The sequence below is a fragment of the Nanorana parkeri genome, unplaced genomic scaffold (assembly GCF_000935625.1).
Source record: "Nanorana parkeri isolate BGI_ZX_2015 unplaced genomic scaffold, ASM93562v1 scaffold280, whole genome shotgun sequence".
Taxonomy (NCBI): Eukaryota; Metazoa; Chordata; class Amphibia; order Anura; family Dicroglossidae; genus Nanorana; species Nanorana parkeri.
The window spans coordinates 677,415-688,994 of NW_017306548.1; the positions used below are offsets into that span (position 1 = coordinate 677,415).

An 11,580-nucleotide genomic window follows, 5' to 3' on the forward strand; every position below is an offset into this window, starting at 1 on the left:
ACAGAGAAGCGCGATTGGTCACTCCAGAGAACACTACTCCAGAGTCCAGTGGCAGTGTGCTTTACAACACGGCATCCCACGCTTTGCATTGGACTTGGTGATGTAAGGCAAGAAAGCAGCAGCTCGGCCATGGAAACCGATTCCATGAAGCTCTACGCACGGTTGTGCCAATGTAAAGGCCACACGAAGTTTGGAGGTCTGTAGCTATTGACTGCAGACAGTTGGCGACTTATGCGCACTGTACGCTTCAGCAAGCGCTGACCCTGCTCTGTAATTTTATGTGAGTTGCTGTTCCCAGTTACTTCCACTTTGTTATAATACCAGTAACAGACCGTGAAATATTTAGTAGCAAGGAAATTTCTCCTGAGAGCGACCCATTCTTTCACAAATGTTTATAGAAGCGTCTGCATGCCGAGGTGCGTGATTTTATACACCTGTGGCTAGGGATGCACTGATACCGGTATTTTGGTACTGAGTACCGATACATTTTTTCGGTACTCACGGATACCAATTACCGAGTAACAAAAGTCGGGCGGCCGGCCAATCAGGAAGCCGGGCGCCTAGTAATGATGCGACGCCCTGCTTTCTGATTGGCAGGAAAGCTGGTTTCATGCTCCCTCGTCATCTCATGAGGTGACGAGAGAGGAGCCACTTCCCGGCCAATCGGGAAACCGGGCAGCGCGTTATTACACTTCCTGATACCAGAAGTACTCGTGCTAGGCATCGGAGCATTTGGGTGAGTACGAGTACTCACCCAAATACTCGGAATCGGCACCGTTATCGATACTAGTATCGCTATCGGTGCATCCCTACCTGTGGCCATGTAGGTGATTGGAACACCTGAATCCAATGATTTGGAGGGGTGTCCCAATACTTTTGGCAATATAGTGTATATGCTTGACCTGCCATCAAGTCCTGAGTCCTTGCGATAATCGTACGATTGTCGCAAGGTGTGTGGAAGGCGTGCGACAGTTTCTACTGTATGGTCGCACGACTTTTGTCTATCGAGCATGTTCGAAAACCAGCTGAGAATCTTACGATTTTCGGCTGGTTTGTAGCGTGATCGTGAGATAACTGCCGCACGGGCCGGTGTGCGCAAGCGCACACTGCCCGTTCAGCATTGCGGTCTTCGGAAGCCCGCCCCTCAGCGGGGCGGACTTGCGATTATCGCAAGTACGATCTGCCTGTCCAAGATGGGCAGGTCGTACGTTTTTGTTTAATTACCTTACAACCATCGCAAGACAAAAGTCTTGCGATGGTTGTAAGGTGTGTGGCCAGCTTTACACAGCTCAGCCCTATCTGGCAGGGCAAGGGATTTGTTTTTTGTTATTTTCTTTGATTCAAGTTAAAGGAGAACTATGGAGGTCAGTGTTTTTCCCCATAGTTCTCCTTAGGGTAACGGGAGGACACAAACTAGCGTCCTCCCGTTACCCTAAGCTCAGTATACCGCGAGCTGTATACTGAGACGCCGGAGCGGATCCCGACATGGACGTCGGGATCCGCCCAGCTGCGTGAGTGACAGCTGGCTCTGCCTATCTAGAGGCAGAGCCAGCTGTACCCGCCCCCTCCCCCGTCCGTTCCGCCAGTCAGCGCTGGCAGATCAAAGTGGGGAGAGGGGCATCTAGCCCCTCCCCCTGTCACGGCAGAGAGCCGTGACAGGATCGAGAGGTGAGCGAACCCGGTATGTGTTCACTCACTTCCCGATCTACTGAGCCGACCTGTGACAGTCTCATTGTCACAGGTCGGCTAGAACTATGAGGTGAGTGAAAATCACTCATCTCATAGTTCTCCTTTAAGGAATTAAAAAATTGCACTAGTGCTACCCTTGCATTGCAAAGTATAAGTGCTTGTTTTGTCAAGGGGGCTCAAATAGAGCAGACTAGTCACCTGATCCTTGGTCCCTCAGGGCTGCTAGATCAGTCCCAGCTACCTCTTCTCCCCTGGGCTCTGGTGGTCTACGGACCAGAACAGATCGGCATCGCAGATGGTATGTGCAGGAGAACCGATCTGCCCTGGAACAGCTGATCGGTCCTGAAATCTCACTTCTATCCGACTTTGTGAGTTCAATACAAAGTTGGATAAAAGTGAGATTTTAGGACCGATCAGCTGTTCCAGGGCAGATCGGTTCTCCTGCACATACTATCTGCGATGCCGATCTGTCCTGGAACAGCGGAAAAAGCTTTGAATTCTACACCTTTTGCCAGTCGCACATTTTTACCCCAGAAAAAAAATGGGTGTGACTACGTTAGAATGTGTGACCACGTGACTGGTCACACATTCCACCGCTGAAAAAATAGGTGTGATTACATTAGAATGTGTGATCACGTCACTGGTCACACATTCTAACGCAGTCACAATCTTTGATAGAACATGAGCTCACAGCCTTCACAGAGCTCTAAATACACAATCCCCTCTCAAAATCTACCCAATCCCTCGGACCTATTGAACACACCCTCTGATAAACTCCACCACCTCTACTCCTGCTGCCATTATGAAAAAGGCTTCTATATTTCTTGACCTTAAAGGCATAGTCCACCATTTGCAAAAAATGATTAGTAAGTGCGCACACATTGATGATGGAAAAAAAATGTGTATTTATTATTTTTTGCATTGGCGCTTGCAGAGCAATGCATCCGTGATTAGTGGATGGATGCTGTATTGCTCAGACTCCTGCAGACTGTTCCTCCAGGTGGTATTAGCCTTTAAGAGAGGAGAAGAAGCTTCAAGCATTTGTCGTTGTCATATTTTGTTTGCTACTTGATAAATCCATTGTTATGGAGGCTCTTTAGAGTAATAGATGACATCTGACCTTTTGACAATCTGAAAATATGCTGTATGACATCTTGTTGTAGTAATCTGCTTTTGTTTCATCAATAAAATCTTATTGCTAAAAAAAAAAAAAAGAGAGAAGAATCTGGTTCCCTGGGCCTACTGTCACTGCAGAGCCACACAAGCAGAGAACTGCAGGAGGCTGCTAGTATTACCAATGGTGTTCATAGGACACTTTCCTAAAGCTGTACCCCACACCACTCGCTCGCTGACTGTCCCCTCTGCAGGAACTGTCAGGCAGGAGATCACGGGGCTGCCAACAGAGAGGAAGACTGATATGCTTCATTTTTCCAGACACATAGCACCACAAAGCACAGCTATTCCTTGTGGTGCAGAGGCGCTGCATGGTTTTGTTAGGGCACAATATTAAATAATAATGCCGCTACATCGCACTCCGGGGGCGCACTTATGGTTTGTTGCGGTAGCCTTTTAATCCAGATTGAATGACAGGTTCTCTTTAGTGATATATGTCTTAGCATAGCTTCTGACATTTCAAAATAATTAGGAGGGTCACCTAGGAGGAAGCATGCTCACCACCAGACACATGGCGGTGTTTACAAAAGTGCGGCCAGTGAAGTGTGTGGCTTTCCAGTGTATTGTATAGCTTTGGGGGTAAGCAATCTTGGCGAAACTACAAATACCGTCACGCCCTTGCCTCTGGGAGTTATGCCAATGGCTTCAGAATCTTGCCATGCTTAATGGGACTTGTAGTCCTACACCAGCTGGAGAGCTGAAGATGCCTAATCCTGGTATAGCGTGTAGTGTCGTAGCTTCAGAAGGAAGTCAACAATGGCAACACCCCGTATTTTTGTCGGAGCATGTCTCCTTTAAGCTGCCCAGTTGTCATATTTTGCCTACTGCTTACATTGCATTAGCTTGCACAGGTAAACTGCGTACGAAGCCCGCCCATGTTTACTGCTGGCACGTATCACGCCGCAACTCCGGGCGGAAGTAAACCTTTTCCCCTGCAGCTCGCTGATTGGCTGAACCGATCCCTCGCTCTGAATTGGCCTGAGCCGCTGATATCCCATAATGCGCCGCGAAGCTTCTTCCTTTTCCTTTCGGCCATTTTCCCCCCGTAGAGGTATGTTGGAGAGATTCTCGGCCTTATTCGGAGTTATCCGCCTCCATCCTTCTCCTACGCTGCTCTTACCGGGACGGTGTCGCTGGGGTGTTGACGCCGGCTCTCCTGGAAGGGTTCTGGAGGGTTTATTTTTGGGGATTGGCCCGGGTTTGATGTGTTTGTGGAAGGTTCCCCGGTACCATGGAGCTGCTGGCCGGCAGTGTGGTGTATGGCTTGTGCAATGGGAGCCGGGGCGGGTATGGCAAATGTGCTGTGACAGCTACTATGGGGCCCCGGAGGTCGTGTGGGGCCCCAGTCACAGGGAATGTGTATCCTTCTTCATGTATGTATTTATATTGAAGGCCTAAATATGTTAGTCTTAGTTCCTAGCCTGAGAGCCCAGGTCCATCTGTCCCCCTTTCCTCCACAATAGTCCATGTCCTAATCTGCCCATGCACGATGCAATCTGCAGCTGCAATCCCTCTTAAAGGGGAAGTAAGCTCTACATAGCCACCGTAATCCCTTGTTATAGTCGGCCCCATACTGATCTATCTTCTTCCCCATGCTGGTATATTGCTGTGTTACGGATATTTGCAATGTTGCCTGTGCTTGCTTGCTCTCATTCCTGGCTTCCATAGCCATGCTAAGGCCAGTAGGGCCCCTTGGCGATATGTGACCTCCCATCTCCAGCATGGCGCTCTCCGGTGATCTTGGTGTCACTGGGCACCAGCTAAAGTGGGCTGCGCATGTGCAAGGTTTTAGTATGACGTCCTATGAGGGCAGAAGCAGAGTTTTGGGCAGGAAGGCTTTGAAGATGGCGCTGGCTTTAGCGGGGGAGTGGGGGGGCCAACATTGAACCGCTAAGTTCTAGCCATACATGTTAAATGCGGCCTGTCGTGATATCGGCGGCTTGTCAGAACTCAGGCTCCCATCTGGTGTATGGCAACGCCAAACTTCTCAAGGTGAGCAAAGTCTTGGAGCAGAACCTCTTGTTTGGGAGCATGCGTTGCTTCCATGGTCAGTGGTGGCTTTCTCGGCTGTGACAGGTACCTGCATTCTGGCCGGTTCCCATGAAGTGGTCTTATTCTGTTTTGCTGTGGGCAGCAGCCATATTTGGCGCAACATTCGTAGCTGTGCGGATATTTTCCTTTGTAGATGGTAGGGATGCACAGATACCAGTTTTTCGGTAAAGTACCGATATTTTTTCTTTATCGGTACTCGCCGATACTAGAAGCCGGGAGGTGTGTAATGACTCGCTTCCGGGAAGCCGTCTCGATACTCCATCACTAGGTGAGGAGGAAGCATGGAGCCGGCTTTCTGGCCGATGAGGGAGGCTGGTAATGACTCGCTTCCTGATGTTCAACCTTCCCGACAAATCAGGATCCCAGGTGATGAGTCATTACATGGCTGCCTGATTGGCCAGAAAGCCGGATCCATGCTTCTTTCGTCACCAGGTGACGGAGCATGAAGCCGGCTTTCTGGCCAATCAAGAAGCCAGCTCCCTGGTGACGAGGGAGCGTGTGGCCAGCTTCCCGGCCAATCAGGAAGCCGGGCACTGTGTAATGACCCTCCACCTGTCTTCCTGATACCAGAAGATCTGGTATCGGGATAGGCATCAGGAGCATTTGGACGCGTAAGAGTACTCGCCCAAATACAAGGTACGGATACTAGTCCCGGAGCATCCCTAGTAAATGGCTCTGGAATAGGTCAGTTTTGGTTACCTTTGCCGCCATTAATAGTCCTATTAATGAATTTCTGTTTTTCCTTCCTCAGGGATTAAGCAGCCATGGCCCCCAGCAGGAATGGCATGATCTTGAAGCCTCATTTCCACAAGGACTGGCAGAGACGAGTGGCCACTTGGTTTAACCAGCCCGCCAGGAAGATCCGCAGGCAAGTCCTATTTTCTTTTGTATAATTGATGATTTGTGCAAGGTGTCTTCCTGCAGCCGGTGATGACAACTTCTCCGGAATCTCTGCTTGTCTGTGATGATTCTATATTTGAACCCTTTTCCAGCTGATGGCTGCAGGACCTTGCTTGTACCGAGCCTTTAGTTATAATGTATATAATTCTCCCTGTACGTTGCAATGGTCAGTGGGAGCGAAAACTTTCAGATAAAACACAATTGGGGGGATTTACATAAACTGAAACACACAATCTGTAGAAGCTGTGCATAGTAACCAATCGGTTTCCATTTTCAGTTCAGTTAAGATTTGACAATGAAAGGTAGAAGCTGATTGGTTGCCATGCACGGCTGCTCCAGATTCTTCCTGATCCAGTTTTGGTAAATTTCCCTCAATTTTTACTTTACAGTAGAGGAGGTTTGTCTTAAGTGTATGCGATCTGAACTGTCCAACTCTCCACACACAGGCGAAAGATACGTCAGGCCAAAGCACGACTGATCGCACCAAGACCTGTTGCAGGACCCGTCAGGCCGGTGGTAAGATGTCCCACTGTCAGATATCACACCAAGATTCGAGCTGGTAGAGGCTTCAGCCTGGAGGAGCTTAAGGTGAGCATTTTAAATCATTGAACTGTGATTGGTGTTTGCTATTCCTCAGGGACTTGAGATTTGTTTAGGCTGCGTTCACCCTGTTCTACATGTTACATTGTGGTTTATGGTCCAAATTCAATACCTCTGTCAGGGCACGTAGGGGTGCAGCTGACAGCAGCAGAGGGGAATTCCTAATTCCCCTCTGCTGCACATCCACATGTTACCATGCACCTGGCATTCAATGCATACATCACATAATGTGTGCAGACTCTGGTGGTGGAGGGGGGAGGGAAAATGCTATCAAATTATTTTTTTTTCCCCTCAACACATTAAAGGAGAATTATGAGGAGAACTATAACGCAGGTTGCTACAGCTCGCGGTATACTGAGCCTAGGGTGACGGGAGGACGCTAGTTTGTGTCCCGTTACCCTATGGAGAACTATATGGGGAAAAGCCTTAACCCCATAGTTCTCCTTTTAACCCCCCCCCCCAAAAAAAAAGTTATGAAGTGTGTGAATTGGTCCTTTAACCCCTTCATGACTGAGGCCCTCAGCAGGGCGGGCTTTCGATGATCGCAAGTACGATCTGCCTGTCCAAGATGGGCAGATCGTACAAGCTTTTAATAAGCTACAAAACCTGCTCAGCCTGATCACATGTGAAATGGATTTCTTGTTGGAAATTGCTGTTGTCTTATAGCCCACATGTGCAGCCCGGACTCTTCACCAAGCGATCCAAAGAATAGCGCAGTGCTGGGCCCACAGTTTATTTGCCTTTTTGTTTTTCCATATTCCTGTCCAGTCAACTAAATTTATTTTTTTATTTGGATCTTCAGCCAAAACTTTGGATTGTTGTATAGGTTTAAAATATTTGCCTGTGTCCCTGTTGGAGGTTGTCCCTTGAATTCCTATCCCTTTGTGCTTTTTTTGTAGGGATGGAAATGCAGCAGTGAAACTTTAATAGGCCTGCAACTAATGTTTTCATAAGCTATTGGTCGATTTTTTTTTTTTTTTTTTTTTTTTTTTTTTTTTTTTTACTTTAGAATAAAACTGCATGCACAATTTTTTTGCAGTCGCGCTGCACTGGAATGCATGGTACTGCCCTTTTCCCAGCGTGGAGAGAGCTAGGGGATTTAAACAACTAATCGATGTAATAGTTGACAACTATTCTCATAATTGATTAGTTGCAGCCCTGAAATTCAATAGTGCAAAATTTCCTAACAAGGGCCGAAGATTGCGTTTTAAAACTATCTGGAACAAACTATTAGTTTCACTTAAAGGTTTCTGGAATGGTTAACTTAATGTTCTTGCTAGTACATGGCTTAGCCCACCTATTACTCATAATTCAGCTCTGGGTGTATGCTTGTGGTTTAAGGGCCAGTTCAAACCACAAAGACTGCATTCCAGAGCGTTCGGCCCCTGAAACGCACTGGAACACAAACCCAGATGGCTCCCTGTGTTCGTGGGTGTTGCAGTGCATTAAAGCCAATGGCACTGCAGCCACACCCACAGTCGATCTCCCGAATGGATGGTACATTAATGCCTGCGTTCCGGTCCAGTGCGATCTGCAAAAATGCTGCATGCTCTATTGGACACCTACACACTAAATCGATACTGGGACATGTTCTAAACAGCATGAGAGCTGCAAGTTGAAAGCAGGACAAAAGGGAGTGTAACAACTTGTCTTGGGATCTGAACTGCAGACTACCTCCTGAAAATGCTCGGTGCCTGGCTTTGTCATTTCTATAAACACTGAGCCAGTAATGCAGAACAAGCATGCAGTGGGTGAGACTGGAGAAAACAAGCTTTCATTCTGTATGTCTGTCAGGGGCTCAAGGTGTTGGTCAGGAGGCCAGTATTTCCATAAGGGGAGGTCTGCGGTCGCTCATGTGTTTCTCTGGACAGGTTTCCTTTAACCACCTTTCGTCCATGGCCGTTCGTGAACTGCCGGACGGAAGTCTGCTCAGAGCGGGTGGGCGTCTTAAGACGTCCTGCCCCTCCCCCTCTCTCGTGCGCGCGCTGAGCGCCGCACACGAGAGGGAAAACTGTTAGCATGTAAACAGCCAGCGATGGCTGTTTACATACAAGCGATCAGGCGTCTCTAGAGCTAAAAATTACAGCATTAAAAAAACATAAAGAAGCTAAAAAAATTTTAAAAAAATAACACAATTTTTTTTAAAGTCCCCCGCCCCCCACATACACACTCAAACATGCGTCGGGTGCGCCTATGTACGAAACAGACGATTGCGCCCATTATGCAGCACATGTTACATAACGTCGCAGTGAGAACAATAATTCTAGGGCCATCAATCACGGATAACACTAAACTGATGAGCTGTAAAAGCGTTTAAAGCGTCACCTATGGCCAATTTTGGCTGCGGTCGTTTTCTGCGATTTCGCGGGCGTGCACAATTTTAAAGGTTGACATGTTTAGTGTCTATTTACCCGACGTGACCCCGTCTTTTATATTGTACCAAAAAATTGGGGTAAAAATAAATGTTTAATAAAATTTTATAGGGAAACATGTTTTTTTTCAAAATTTATGGTACTTTTTTTGTTATATAGTAAAGAATAAAACCCCCAGTGGTGAATAAAAGCCACCAAAAGAAAGCTCTATCTGTCCCCAAAAAATGGTATGAAAATCGTTTCAGTAAAGTGTTGTATGACAGAATAAACATCAGTCAAAGTACCGCAGCGCTGAACACTGAAAAATGGCCTGGCCAGGCAGGGGGTGAAACACTATGGCCTTTTAAGTGGTTAAATGGTATACTTGGTCAACCTTATTCTGCTTATTAGTAAATGTAAGCCATGTGATGACAATTTCTCCGGAATCTCTGAACATCTGTGACGATTCCCTTGAACCCCTTTATTCTGATGGCTGCCTGACACTTGTTTTAGTTTATTTTTATATCCTTGTATCCGGTTTCATAAAACGTGTCTGGTTCCCCTGCAGGCTGCTGGCATCAACAAGAAAGTTGCCCGCACCATTGGCATCGCTGTGGACAAACGCCGTCGTAACAAGTCTACAGAATCCCTGCAGACCAATGTGCAAAGGCTGAAGGAGTACCGCTCCAAACTGATCATCTTCCCACGCAAACCCTCCGCTCCTAAGAAGGGAGACAGCTCTGTAAGTAATGGACAGGTCATGGCTTGTCACCTATGTTCTCTTAAAGTAACCAGTGCTTTCCCCTGCCGCTCTCTTTATATGCTGGGAGCTGGAGATCTTAGTCATGCTGCATATATTAGAGTTGCGGTTAGGTAGTTGAATGGTACACAAAGATTGGTGAGAGTTAGATGTGGCACAGCTGAAACTTGTGGTTATATAGCCGCACATGAGAATTCGTTTTAGCTTACTGGCTCAATCAGATGAACTGCGTAGTGGAGTCCGGCAGAACTGGTCATTGACCTCATAGAAAACCATAAAATGTGATCAATGCAAATGCAGGAGTTTTATCATTGTGGTGTTTTGACTGCTGTAATCAGACATTCACGTTTTATAAATGGGGGTTATTTATACAGTCAGATGATGACCCTTTCTATGGAATCTCTGTATTCCCGTGATGACTTTTGAACCCTTCTTTCTGATGACTGTATATTGGCCCTATATTGTCCTGTATGTGCAGTGAATGAAGTATACAGATCTGTTCTGTTTTGTTTTAACTTGTTTTTTGTTTTTTTAGGCTGAAGAGTTGAAGATGGCCACCCAGCTGAAGGGCACTATCATGCCAATCCGCCAAGTAAGTTCTGTAAAAATAGATATTTGGGTGCATGTAGCTCCCCATCTTTAGCCCACTTATTTTTTTTTTTCAAGAGAATAACTTGACTTGGGATTCTTCAATAAGTATACTTTCAAACTTTTGCCCTCTCCAGATGTGTTCTTGCCTTGATTCCACGGTCTCCGGTATTTGACTGTGCATACCGAAAAACTGTGTGCTTGGCCACGCCTGTGTAGTAGCTTTCTATAGACTTCTATAAGGCCATGTCCCGAGTCTCTGGCCTTGGCACACTGAGTCATAGAAATATTAAGATTTTCTTTATAGATGGATAAGGCATCAAGTTTAGTATGCATTGGCAGAGAGGGTAGTGTAGGTCCGCAGAAGACAAAGATGAAAAAGTGCACTTATTCTTTAAAAACATAATTTAATTATTGTCCTTTTTTTCGGTAGTGCTATACATTGTTTCCTTTGGCTATTATTAGACTTATTACCAACATAATTTGCCTTCCTTATATGACTTGATATGTTGAAAATGTTGCCTCGTTTTTGTTTTTTTTTTGGTCCCATTGCTGTTGTCTGCCAACATGCACCACCAATTGATGTGCGTCTTTGAGGTCTCTATTTACATACACAGTGAAGTCCAGAGCTTGTGGTTGGGTAGCCTGGAATGCACTCCACACTTGGCAATTAAATCACTTGCTTTAAATGTTTGTAAAATAGTAAGCATGTTGCTCACTGCAGACAAGGGCTATGTTTCACATAGCCTTTGGCTCTCCAACTGTTGATGATGAACCCAGAGCTCTATGTCATACAATAGAGCCCTTCTAAAAGTGAGAAAATGTTGCATTCCTGCAGGCTCTCTGTAGCTTTTGCATTCTAGGTTGTGGAGAGTAGGGATGAGGTTCAGACTGATGAGGGAAGCTTCCGCTGCTGCCCAATAAACTGCGACAAGGCAACTTCCTGGCTGCAGCTGTGCGTAAGCAATGGTGTGGGATGCAGAGATGTCATTGAACATGTATGACCACATGGCTATATTTAGTCAATGGCATCGACCTAATGTGGCCATACAGGGTAAATTGCATCAACACGAGTATCCTGCCACTTTATGTGCAACTGCAGTGCGAGGAATACCCTGGCTTGCAGCTGATTGGGTGGGTGACCCATGGCACCTGCGTGTTCAGAATAACTTCCAAACCTGAGCTCATCCCTGGTGGAGAGTAGCAACTAAAGCATTTGTTCTCAGGTTAGAGGAATTGCTTGATTTGTGGTGGTCTCATATGACTATATTCATAACTCTGCCCTGTGCTCTTAAGAGTAATTCTGTCACCAGCAAAGGGGTGTGGGGGCATTTATTGGATCAGACTGACAATTCCTACTAGGGCTGCAACAACTAATCGACATAATCGATTATAATCGATTATTGAAAAAGTTGTCAACTTTTTCAATAATCGATTAATCGGCTTCCGATCAGTTGGCCCTGTTCA

General features: G+C 46.4%; 1 protein-coding gene across 1 annotated transcript in view; it reads left to right on the forward strand.

Annotated features, from left to right (window-relative positions):
- The first annotated feature begins 3,866 nt into the window (after positions 1-3,866).
- LOC108787708 (60S ribosomal protein L13) overlaps positions 3,867-11,580 on the forward strand; it is an 8,738-nt gene continuing 1,024 nt past the window's right edge. Inside the window, exons 1-5 of the mRNA XM_018557321.1 lie at positions 3,867-3,913; positions 5,666-5,782; positions 6,261-6,402; positions 9,334-9,507; positions 10,061-10,117. Coding sequence (XP_018412823.1) covers positions 5,679-5,782; positions 6,261-6,402; positions 9,334-9,507; positions 10,061-10,117 — 477 coding nt within the window. The 5' untranslated portion in view covers positions 3,867-3,913; positions 5,666-5,678. The remainder of the gene's footprint in view (positions 3,914-5,665; positions 5,783-6,260; positions 6,403-9,333; positions 9,508-10,060; positions 10,118-11,580) is intronic.